At 41.1% G+C, this 12,443-nt stretch overlaps 1 protein-coding gene and 1 long non-coding RNA gene across 8 annotated transcripts; one reads left to right on the top strand and one right to left on the bottom strand.

Moving 5' to 3' along the window:
- Positions 1-19: 19 nt before the first annotated feature.
- SERPINB1 (serpin family B member 1) lies at positions 20-8,641 on the top strand. Of its 6 annotated transcripts, XM_038128474.1 has the most exons (8): positions 588-724; positions 1,099-1,189; positions 1,503-1,678; positions 3,760-3,897; positions 4,698-4,815; positions 5,431-5,573; positions 6,251-6,418; positions 7,153-8,641. In XM_038128474.1, the coding sequence occupies exons 3-8, from the start codon at positions 1,511-1,513 to the stop codon at positions 7,552-7,554; spliced, it is 1,137 nt and encodes a 378-aa protein (XP_037984402.1). In that variant the 5' UTR covers positions 588-724; positions 1,099-1,189; positions 1,503-1,510; the 3' UTR covers positions 7,555-8,641. The 6 variants fall into 6 exon arrangements, with proteins under 6 accessions (XP_037984400.1, XP_037984403.1, XP_037984404.1 ...); XM_038128472.1 differs by lacking the exons at positions 588-724; positions 1,099-1,189 and adding an exon at positions 20-154; XM_038128475.1 differs by lacking the exons at positions 588-724; positions 1,099-1,189 and adding an exon at positions 274-383.
- Positions 3,735-7,261, bottom strand: LOC119697564. Of its 2 annotated transcripts, none has more exons than XR_005255874.1 (3): positions 7,170-7,261; positions 4,037-4,235; positions 3,735-3,934 (listed from the first exon to the last, which is right to left on the bottom strand). It is a non-coding gene; the product is annotated as an uncharacterized LOC119697564 (long non-coding RNA). The 2 variants fall into 2 exon arrangements; XR_005255875.1 differs by having other exon boundaries at positions 3,812-3,951.
- Positions 8,642-12,443: the final 3,802 nt, after the last annotated feature.

Genomic DNA, 12,443 nt, shown 5'->3' with positions numbered 1-12,443 from the left:
CCGTACGGGAGCGGCCGCGGGGTGACACCTGCCGCCCCGCCCCTGTCCTCTTCCCCGCCCCGGCGGGGTCCCCGCGGGTGACACCGCGGTGTCACTGCGCCGCTCGCCTCCTTCCGATCCGTCCCATCCCAGCCCGCTCCGCGCTGCCCGGCAGGTAGGCGGCCAAGCGGCCCTTGGCAGCGCTGGGGCTCCGCGGGGTTGCCTCCGCCCCTGCCCCCGGCGCATCCTACGGGAAAGCGACGGGAACGGGACGAGAAGGGGAAATTTTTCTTCTCCGCCTCAGCGGGCGGGGTCTGCGCGGGGCGGGGGGCGCTTCTCGGGCAGCGGGGGTGGGCACTGTCGAACAGCTGGCTTGGGTGAAAGGCTTGCGTAGTGAGGTGTAGGTAAACGAAAGTGAAAGTACGCATTGGGGCTTGGGTTTGGTTATTTTTTGGGGTTTTGGTGGTCTTTCCTTAGCCTGCAGCTCGGTGAGTACGTCGCAAAGCTGCCGGGCGTTTATCTGTCTGGCACGGGGGAAGCCCATCGTGATGATTTGCAATTGCTGTAGAAAGACTGTGCAGGAAACACCCAAATTTTGGCGTAAGTTCCTCCACGCAGTTGCGTCCGGATGAGAAAAAGAAACAAACCGAGACTCCGGCTGCAAGCAAGCACAGAGCGGCGGGACTCTGAGCTGGGCGAGCAGGCAGCCGGCGCAGCATCCAGCGGTGCCGCCGCTGGCCCTTGGGTGGGGTTTTGTGCCTGACGCGGCCCTTTCGCCTTTCAGCCCGCTCCTGAGCATCTCCCCAAAACGCATCGCTGCTCCGTGTCAGCCCTGCCGCTTTGCCTGTTCTGCGCTTCGCTTGTGTCCCCGCCTGTCGGGAGGTCACCTGCAGCCCCCGGGACGCCGGACTCTCTGCCCGTGCCTTTAGCCCCGGTGGTTCTGGATGCGGCGGGCAGGCAGCTCCGTGCTCCTGGCAGCGCGGGCGGGGGACAGCGGTGCTCTCCGCTGCTGAGAGCGTGCACGGAAGCCTTTGGCAGGGTTGACACCGCTCAGGGACATGGATTTGTGGCATGAAGGCGAGGGGAGTTAGTGAGAGGTGTCTGAATGTCCCTGAGCAGATACTTTGAATGTCCTCTGTGCGTTGTGGAGGAGCAGAGGGAATGCTGCAGGAGGGAGAGTCCTGGCCTGTGCTGGGTCTGTGAGGCTGAGGTAATTCTGCAACCCTACCAGCACATATACTTTCAATTTCAGATCTGCATGAAAGGAATTTTTTAAAAATAATGTCTATAAAGTTAGTATGATAAGGAAGGTTGGAACAAACAATTAGCATGGAAAAAATCCCCTGTCTTTTCAATGTGACTGATTTTTTAAAGAATAAGGTGCACTGATGACGATATTCTTGCTGTTTCTGTAAGCAGCTGCCTGCAGTTTAATCCAGTCTTTACTCTGTGAGTCACACAAGGTTAGACAAGGTGTTTGAAGAATGTTTCCCAGGGTCCTTATCAACTGTTTTATTTTTCAGCTATAACCATGGAGAACCTGTCCAACGCCAACATCAGATTTGCACTTGATCTGTTCAGAAGGTTTAGTGAGGCAAACCCAACAGGAAATGTCTTCTTTTCTCCTGTCAGTATCTCTGCTGCTCTGGCCATGGTCCTTTTGGGGGCCAAAGGTAATACAGAAGCCCAGGTGTTGAAGGTTAGTAAAATAAAATGGTCATTATTTTTTTGTTTTATTTACGTTAAAAAGGGTTGTGTTTTAGAGGAGGGAAGATGAAATGAGGGTGTTTTTGTTTGCTCAGGACAAGATTTCTGTAATGCACACTCAGTTTTCCTCAGACTCTGCAGCTAGTTACCCTCTGCCTACCCTGCTCCAGAGCCCTCTGTCTATATTTTCTATGGCCCTTGTTGTTAATTCAATTTCAGTAGGTAATTCTTGACAGAGGAAACTAATTACTAATTAGACAGAGGAAACTAATTAGTCAGTCTCCTTTTAAATAGATCATAAGTTCTAGCAGCAAGGCTCTATGAGTTTTCATGAGACATTTTGACAGACTTTATACTTCATAACACAAGATCACCAATGGTATGGTAATTTTCAATAATTCTGTGTGGTTTTGTAAAAAACAAAGTAGCATTCTCTAGTTTTATATCTAAAGCTATGATGATACATGGTGATGCTACCTAAGTACCAATCTCTCACTAACAGGCACTCAGATATCTCAAAGGAGCTAAGTCTGCATGGTTGTCCTTACCATAGCTTTAAAGTAGGTAGGATAGTTAAAAAAACCCTTATGAATTGCAAAAACGGTGCTGGAAGTGTGCCAGTTTCCCCTGAAACCTCTGTCATGGAAGGGACTCAGTCACTGTTATTTTTGCACCCTCGTTAGGCTAACACCTGTAAAAAGGTGTGGGAGTCTCCTCGTTGCAGTCATCCTCATGCATTTGCCTATGAATAATTTCACCTTTGTATTCTGGACTTTAGGAGGGACTGTTTTACACTGTTGAGTATTGCTGGGCTTACTCAATAAAATTACTTCCCCACTACTTGTTCAAACAGACTTTGAACATATTTCATGTAATCAGACAGACAGCCCCACCTAGGATAAACCTACTGACAGCACAAATCATGCAAAAGGAACTTGGGGGAAAAATAAATGTCTTTCAACACAGTCATCCTCAACAGGGCATGTTTCTGTACCATAACACTTCACCTATGAACACAGTGCTAATTAAAGAGGGTGCGATTAGCCATTGTCAAGAGCTGTTTGCAGGGACACAAACGTTTGTTTGCGGGATCATAATTCTATTGTAAGGGTTGCCTCTGTGATGTTCTTGCTCAGCCATGCACCTGTACAGCTCAGCTTGTACTGAGGTGGTCAGCAAAGCCTGACCAAAAACCCAGTGAGAGAAAGAGAGGGCTTTCCTTTGAATCCAATCACACCTTCACAGCAGTGTTTCCTACTGGGAAACACATGGTTTGAGTTTGAAAATGAGTGTCCCTTCTTTGGTGTAGCCATCTGTGTCCGTGAGGTCTGGCAGCTTCTGCTGTCATATCTTTAAGCCCTGGCCAGCCAGCTTGCCTCTGGAAGAGGAGGTACTGATAAAGAGACATTGCAGTAATGCACTTGATCTTAAACTTAATACTTACTATATATATATATATATATATATATATATATATGTATGTATGTGTATATATATATATATATATATATATACATACATATATACAAAGTATATATGAATTGCATATATATTTATGGAGTTACATTTTCATAAAATTATAAAAGATAATCGCTCTAAGTTTTCTTAATACCCCACCTGTGATAGTAATGATTGTATATTGTGAAAATACACAAACCCACATGCCCTTGGGCCAGAGGGGGAACCAAGAAAGCAAAAGAATCTCCATGGTATCGTCTCTCTTTTTGATTTCTCACCTGGGAATGAGTTCTTGGGCCCAGTGGCCCACAGAGGAGAGGCCCACAGAAATGCAGACAGGACTTGGGGTTGTGATCAAGAGCTTCAGCTGTGACTGTGCATAAACCAGGATCACAGTACAAGTGGCTGACATGGGTAGCGTAGCACCAAGGGACAGTTTGACTCATTCTTTGGGGTTTTTCAGAAGTCTCTTATGCAGCTTCCAGCCTTTTCTTTTCTCTTTCTTCAGCCTACCTACTGGATCATACCCTGCTGCATCAGACCTACCCTACAGATTCCCAGTATGTTCTTTTAAGACAGTATTAACAGCAGCTAGTTCACTTCTTTTTATTTCAGGTGCTTCATCTTGACAAAGTTGAAGATGTTCATTCAAGATTCCAGGATCTGACAACGGATATAAACAGAAGCAATGCTCCCTATCTCTTGCGGCTGGCCAGTCGGCTCTTTGGAGAGAAGTCCTACAGCTTTCTTCAGGTACAGTGGTGCACATCAGGATGGCATGTTGTGGGGTCTGGGGGGAAAGTGCAGCTGCTTGAATATTTATGAAAAAGAACTATTTCCAAGCCTATTTCTAAACTTTTCTGGGAAGTTGACAAAAGTGCTTCGTACTTACCATGTGCATTTCCATAGCTGTGAGTATCTGTGCCTCTCACCTGAAGGGTGTAACACAAAAAACCCTTTCTCTTCCTGTTCAATTCTGCTGTTCTTGTTCTCAGGAGAAGAATCACTGGTCTATGTTCTTAGTTTACAGTAACTATCATGACATCCCACTCTGTTGCAGCCAGCTTTTTAGGTTGCAGCCAGTTCTGTTCCTGTTGCAATCAGCTTTTTAGGATTTTCGTCAGAGTAGTACTACGTAACTTCAATCTTTTTGAAAACACTATTTATTTGGAAGGGGATATCCAATATGTTTTAACAACATGCCTCTTTGCCAGTGAATTACAACTTTGTGTGATATTTTTGTCCCTCTTCAGCTGTTTTGGAAAGTTTTGTTTTATCCCAACTGTGCTTGAGCCTGTTTCAGGAGAATGATAGGTAAATATTACAACACCTGCAGTAAGCACCCCATTAGCTCTAAACATGGCTGGTGTACTATGAGGCTTGCTCTAAGTGTGGGGAAAAAAACCTGTTAAATTCAGAATCCCCCCAAGCAACACACTGTTAGAACCCCATCTCAGAGTTGGTGACAATCTGAGTATACCTCATCTACCTGATAATTAGATATTTTCTTATCTGCATGCAGTGAACGCTATTCTTATCGTTCCAAAATCTAGGATTTCCTGACTAATACACAGAAATTATATGGAGCTGACTTGGCTACAGTTGATTTTCTTCACGCTTGTGATAAAGCGAGGAAAGAAATTAACCAGTGGGTCGAGGAGAAAACTGAAGGTAAATTAATTTTTTGTTAATAACTGGCAGGGTTTCATATATTGGAAGAAGGAATGAGCTTTATTCTCTGCTGTCTTTCAAACAGTTTAATTCTGCCCTGGGATACTAATTTGATGCATGGACAGAGCCAGAAATTACCTAAGCAAGGCATTTAAACAGTTCCATAAGTCCTGAGACTTTTCCATTCTGTTTTTGTGTTTGTGCCATGAGTGCAGGAGAGATGGCTAAACATGGAGATGTACTCATGAGCTGGAGAATTTGGCTTAGTCTGTCTTGGTCCGTATATATATTGTATATACGTATTTCTAAATTCAGTATTCCTTAATGTGTGAGTTCTGTAGTTCTTGTATGAGGAGTAGATGAGTTGCATGTGACAGTTTAGATTAACAATATTACCTTTGCATCAAATCACTGTATGTCAAAAGTTACGGTAGAGTGTATTAAGAAAAAATATGGTGAAGTAGTGAGAGAGGTACTGAAATACATGTTATTAGAGGAATAGATTGGTTTTACATTTGTAGTATTTCTATGGCATCAGTTTCTCAATGTATATTTTATATGCCATCAACTTACTGCATGATTCTGTTGTAACCCTTTTTTCTGCTGCCTCTGAAGGCAAAATCCCTGATCTGCTGGCTGAAGGCACAGTTGATAGCATGACCAAGCTGGTGCTGGTGAATGCTATTTATTTCAAAGCGAACTGGGCAGAGAAATTTCAAGAAGCTGACACCACTGATGCACCATTTCGGTTAAATAAGGTAATACAGATATGTCCTGGCAGGACATATCTAATGAAAAGGTCTAAAAATATAGGTGGTAATGTAAAGCATTGCTTGCAGATAATTTTTTTTTAAGTATGAAGTAACTTATTAATATTTTAATTATTTTTATGGCTTTTAGTACTTTTCCATATTCAGCAAGATATTTGTTTTCTTACCAGAATAATGTTAGAGACAATTCTCAGCTATGGTTTAGGACCTAGCAGAGTTTCTGTCTGCAGCAGATCAGCAGCTATGAGCTGTGTGTGTGATGATAGGTAAGCAGTCTTAAAATGACAGGACATTCTGATTAAGCCTCATCTTCTTGTTCTATATTCTGCTTATGTTAACAGCTTTACAAGTTACTGTGTGCAGTCATCTGCTTTATGCTGAACAGAGTTGATCTTTGTTGGCTTAACATTTTCATACAACAGTTTGAAGAAACTTGCGGCTTCTGTGAGGACTGTGCTATAGAAGCCAAAGGAGAACCAAATATAATACAAGCTCATTATTTCTTCAGAAGAAATCATTATTAACAGGCAGTCAGAAGTTTGAAAGAAGTTTTATAATGGAGGATAAGTGTTTACATAAATGCAGTTTTAACTTACTTGTCTTCTAGTGGTTCTTTAAATGAGTATTTCCTTAACTGTTACTTTTGGTGCCTTTTATCCATCCAGAATGAAAGAAGGACAATAAAAATGATGTATCAGAAAAATAAATTTAATTTTGGATACATCCCTGAAGAGAAGATCCGTGTTTTAGAGCTGCCTTATGATGGAAGAGAACTTAGTATGATCATCCTGTTACCTGATGATACTGAAGAGGACTCCACTGGACTGCAGAAGGTGACCCATCTAAGCCAAAGCAGTTGTTCAATATTTTTAAGTTTGGCTATTCAAAATTAAAGCCTTAGTGAACCCATGTTCTCAGAGCACCAGATCTATCTGGTGTATTTTTAGACAAGTCTCTACTAGTACAGCAGTAAAGAATAAATGGAGGTACTGCATCAGGAAGAGAAGTTGTGTTCTAATTTTGTAGCTTGTGTTCATGTGTCCTCCGCTGAACTGAGTGAACCATGACGAATACTGAAAACAGAGTTAACTGTGAGCATTACCTTGCCTCATTTGTTTGTTTTTAGTGACAGAATTAGTCTTTCAGTAGCTTTGAAAATCTTTCTTTTCTTATCCATGAAGTTCTGAGACTGTTTTCCATTAAATGACCAGCTTCTTTGAGCTCTCCGACTATGATTTTTGTTACCTGTTTTTAAATAGGTAATTCCATTTAGTTAGATGAAACAGTAAGAAGACTGGCTTGCTATCACTGCATGATTTCCCCTTCTGTACACTGCAGCAAGAAGCAAATGTCTGCATTACTTTGTAAAGTAAAAAACTGCCCTGACTCCACCTAATTTTAATGGTATTTTTTTATCTCTATTTAGCTATCAAAGATACGGGTATGTTCATTTTTGCATAGCTGCTTTACCCTCCTATAATATTCTATAAATAAAGCCTCATAAATGTTACTGAAAATGAATTACCACACTGATGATAAGTAATGCTCTCTATCCTTTTAATTCTAGATGGAAAAGCAGCTTACCTTAGAGAAGCTCCAGGAATGGACACGTCCAGAGCATCTGTATTCCGCTGACGTTCGCGTGCATTTGCCAAAGTTTAAGCTGGAGGAAAGCTATGACCTTAAGTCAGATTTAGCTGCTATGGGCTTGCTGGATGTATTTGACAGTGGCAAGGCTGACCTGTCAGGAATGTCAGGGGCACGTGACCTCTTCCTCTCTGCAGTTGTCCACAAGGCTTTTGTGGAAGTGAATGAGGAAGGCACGGAAGCTGCAGCTGCCACTGCAGGCATTGCTATGCTCTGCATGGCCATAGAAGAGGATTTCAACGCTGACCATCCTTTCCTTTTCTTTATTCGCCACAACCCAACACAAAACATCCTTTTCTTGGGCAGATATGCTTCCCCATAAAAGAAAACTTAGCATTTGCAGCAGTTCCTGCTGTTGTTAATGAAAGCTTTGTTTCTGAACAAGTTAATCCTCCTGTTGTGAGTTCCTAGTAATTTGACTGAGATTCTGCCTTTCCATTTAAACAGCCCCAGAGAAAATGAGGAGTAATTTATTTTTCTTTCTTGAGATTGACATCATCTTTAATTGAACAAGGAAAATCTTGGAGTAGAAATAAATTTTCTTGGAAGAAATGCATGTCTCTTAAAGCACAATATCAGCCTTTATGCATCCTCACATGGGTTTTTTTTGTGTCTACAGCTCCCCATTGCGATGAACAGTCACTCCATAATAATCCAGTCACTCCTTATGCATAAACACTAGGTTGTTCTTGCAGAGCTATCCCTTCCTTAAAATCTTGCTTTAGAAAAATATTGTAATAAAATTGTTCTAGGCACTAAAAGGCATGTCTCAAACAGCTGGGTATACCCAGTTCTGTCATGAAATAGAAGGTCAGATAACATTTGTTTAGAGACATCTATTAATAGAGAATGGATTAAGCTATTTAAACAAAAGTAAACCCTTGAAGCTAGTAGCTGGGAAAAATTGCAACACAGCTTTTGAATGAGAAAGAAAAAATGACTAAGACTTTAGGTGATATGTTTAAAAAGGATTTTTAAAATTTACATTAAGTGTTAAAAGAAAATGTTTCAGGGATTAGAGATTTTAAGTGCCTTTTTGAAAGTTCAGAAGCTGCCAATATGACATTAGATTCTGGCCAGTACCTCTGTCATTCCCAAAAGAGACTTCAGAGGAGGATCTGCAAGATATCTGATGTTTCTCTTTATGTACAAGGATTCTACATGTACTGAGCTGACTTCTGCTACCTCTTTTTGCAGAGACCTCTGTTACTGTACCACAGCCTTATTCCTGGTAGCCAGTTACATACTGTCATGTTCTGTGTTTATTTTTGGAGGTTCTTTGCTTGTATCTTGATAGTGTAACATTTACCTGTACATCCTCAGCTCTGAATGGGGCACAATAATTTATATAATTGCAAACTGTATTTTAATCTTGTCTTTAAGCAACAAATAAAAGTCTTTAACCTAAACTTTTGTTCAAAGTGGCATTTTTTTGCATGCAATTTATTATTTCAGAGTATCAAAATAACTGTCTAAAGAGTAGAGCCACAGAAATCCACTGGTGCTCCAGGTGCCACCGGCTGTCTGAAGCCGTTCAGAGTACGTGAAAATACTGAAAACCAAATTACTCAATAGAAGACATGATTGCATGAACCAGCAGCTTCCCCCGGGAGTGTAAGCTGAGCTGCTCACCCCCACAGGGAACAGGGAGAAACATTGTTTTATGAAATGGCACAAGATCTTGGTCTGCAATACGTGGTTGCAAAGGCTCTAGTAGGTTTGCAGAGGAGAGCGTGTACTGCGGCCTGCAGATGTGAGTGCAATACTTTCTGGTCCAAGTGCTTCAAAAACCCAGTGACTTGCAAACAAAAAGTACTAGCACAAAACCCATGCAAAAATTTGGAACACTTTGATGTTGTGTTTATTCTGAGTTTCTGGGCCTTGTTTCAGCATTTTAGCAAAAAAAGCTGCTGCTGCTGTAGATGGGGTTTGCCAAAGCAAGGCTCAAAAACTCCATTATAATTGCATCCTTATCTTTATTTGCACAAACTCAGTCAATGCCTGCAAGATACATGAAGGCTTTTAGGGCAGCAATTACCAGGAAATCAGAAGAAAGATAAAAACTTGCATAATGGTACAAATCAGCTTCATGAGGAGACTGATGTCTGTCTGTATTTATTGTGTTGGTATCAGCATGCAGTAACTGAACTGTAACTCAGTTACACTGAGACAAGTTTGGTTGACAAGACAGGGTGCACAAAACAAAATATCAACAATAAGAATCTCAGTAAAATCAGCTTCACATTGAACCATTTCAAAAAACCCAGCAACCCTACTGGCCGGTATTCCCCTCCCATAATTTATGCCCCACAATAAAATGGTTGTGTTTTTCCTTAGTACTTCATGCTTTCTTACTGTGCTCTTGTCAGAACAAATGACTGACAAAGGCTGACTACAACAGAGAAAGCTGGCATGCTATCTGTATTCACATTTCTAAATAATAATATGCTGCTTCAACTATAATCTTGAGAAGGATTTTGTTTGTAGAACTACTGAATGAACACAGGCCTCACTAAGTTCAAAGCAGGGTAATTTTGAGTAGAAGATGTCTTAACTCAGAAAAATAGTAGAAAATGTAATTTTAATGAGTTAAAGAGATACAAGATGAGAGACTGAAACATCAAAAATCTCAGTATAAAATGACGAGCTTAGCCTTAGTCTTAGCAAAGCAGCATTCATAAATCCACACGCACCACATAAAAAATTCTGCTTGCAAAATCTGTGGTTTATATTAACTCTTAGGAATGCAACATCAAAAAGTCAGCCTGACTGCAGTTAAACTTCCTAGGAGGGAATTGGTAAATTCTTGAGCATGTTGAGTACTTGGGTGCCCTGTTCAAAACCAATTTGCAACAGGCTGCTGGTTTGAGTAGATAATATGTGAGTTTCTTCCAGTGAAGTAGAGGATTACAGTAGCTGGATTTCCCCCTCCATTTTGGCCTCTCCCAAGGAGACCAGCCTTCATATAACAAGACAGAACTCTGAGAAATATTTGTTCACTGTGCTGTGATGAGTAATCCAGACTTTGTACTTCTGCTAACAGACTTCCTAGGAAAGCCCTTTGGTTTTGTCATGTAAACAGAAAAATCACCACCACCTACCACAAATTGTCTGCTTTTTGTCTGATTCATACACTTGAAATTGCTCATCCTAGGAAGTACATACCATTGTGTGGATAAGGAAGACAGTTATCTCTGCATTTTACGTCACTTTATACAAGAGATAAATTTATTAGATAAATTGACACAGATGATTTAACTCAGAGCATGTGTAGCTATACTTTTGCTGTTAAACATTTCTACATGTCTACATATGACCAAAATCCTCGTAAAGTGCATAAACCTCATCAGGTCTTGGAGATGGATGGTTGAGTTGATTTACTATGGTTTATTACAGAAATAAAACCAGTCCAGTTCTCTTGCACCTACTGAGATAAAAAGGTACAATCGAAATCAGAGCATTGCTTTGGTTTGGGTTTCCTTTTTTTTTTTTTTTTTTTTTTTTTTTGTTGTTAATGTTTGGGGTTCCTTTTATTTTATTTTATTTTTTTACTGTAGTGAACCGATAGTTCTGTCATACTATCTTGTGGTACCATCTAAATGCATGCTATTAGCCACATTCACTAAGAGGCCTACGCAATCCCAGACTACTTAGTAACAATAAAAGACAAAAACCACAGCCAAAATCCTGGAGACCACAGCCTGTCTGGAAACATGCTGAACATGCAGGGTAGCTGCTGGCAATTCAGATAATGAACTCATCACAGCAGCCAGAAAATGCATCTTCAGGATAGATGGAATTCAAACAACTAGCTCGTATAAACACTTACATTTTTAAAGTAATTTTATGGAAAATGGCATGCGGTCATTTTGGTCAAGCGCTTTTCTCTTAACATGAGAGAAAATGCTCACAGAAAAGAGAAAAAGAATGCAGTCCAGAGGTTAAACTGAGGGTTTCAACTTTTTGTGCACAGAGAACAGGACAAGAAAAATAAAATTCAAGTAATGTTTTCACATAAATATTTAGTATAAGACAACTCCTTGCCAGCTGTATCATCCAAATTTTTATCTGTGAGAGTCAAACAAGCTAAATGCTGGAAACAATATTCATTAGGTAATTTTCTAAAAAAATCCTGCAATGGAACTAATTTGGGGAATTATTTAATTGATATTTCTGTGGTGGTTATCCATATCTCTCACAAGGGCATGTTACTACTGGAAGAAACAACTTACATGAGAACAATTTGTTTCCCAAAGTACTGAATTCCCCAGCATGGAATGGCTAGGGCATGGCCTTTCTCATGATCTACATTATTTCTTAGTGGCACAACTTATGTAAGAGAAAAAGAGATTGTGCCATGGTGGATTTTGATGGTGTTCCTCACAGCAGAAGCAATTGCTACCTGATGAAATCCAAATTTTCTAGTGACACTGCAATGTTTGGTATTTCCTTAAAGCTCTACACTCTGAACAGTAAATAAATACACCACTATACCAACATGCAATTCATAACCATTTTTGCCCTTCAGTGAGCTTCTCAGGGTAAACTTCAGGTAGTCAAAAGCCAGAAAACAAAAAAGAAAATGTGCTCTGTGATTTTTGAATTTTATTCTTTCATCTTGTGCTTTTGAAGCAGTTTCACTAGAAGATTGGCTTCTGCTTGTTGAAAGCAGCATTGCCAATCCCGTGTGGAGACTGCATAAATTGCCGAGAGAGCAAATGGATGTTTTTGCCTTGGGTCTGTTTTGGAGGGATGGGAGATGTTCACCTCCGAGTGCATCTGGTCTTGATGGACTTTCTAATGGAGCATGGAGTTCTTTAAAGAGAGGAGATGACCCTCCATAAAGGGCTATAAAAGAGATGCACATTAGCAGCAGGGGAGAGGGCAGGAAGCAGCCCTCTCCAGTTTACCACAGGGAGGAAGGGAAAATGTAAGTAATACTTGGCTTGGAGAGCAGCCATGAGGCACAATGGCTTTAAAACACCATTAACTTCTAGTTACCAATATTTTAGTAGCCCATTAAACAGCGCTGTCTGATGGATCTGCCCTGAGGAGCACGATTTCTGTCTCCATCGGAGGCTGAGGAATGAAGCATCACGTCTGAACCCTTTGCCAACCTGTGCTGCCCTCTGAAGGTGAGCACATGCTGGTTCAGCACTGGAAAAGACCACGCCTTGGTTTATTCCTCCAAAGGCACTTTAGAGGTCCATC

Source organism: Motacilla alba, chromosome 2, assembly GCF_015832195.1.
Source record: "Motacilla alba alba isolate MOTALB_02 chromosome 2, Motacilla_alba_V1.0_pri, whole genome shotgun sequence".
Classification (NCBI taxonomy): Eukaryota; Metazoa; Chordata; class Aves; order Passeriformes; family Motacillidae; genus Motacilla; species Motacilla alba.
This window is presented reverse-complemented; position numbering and strand designations above follow the sequence as displayed.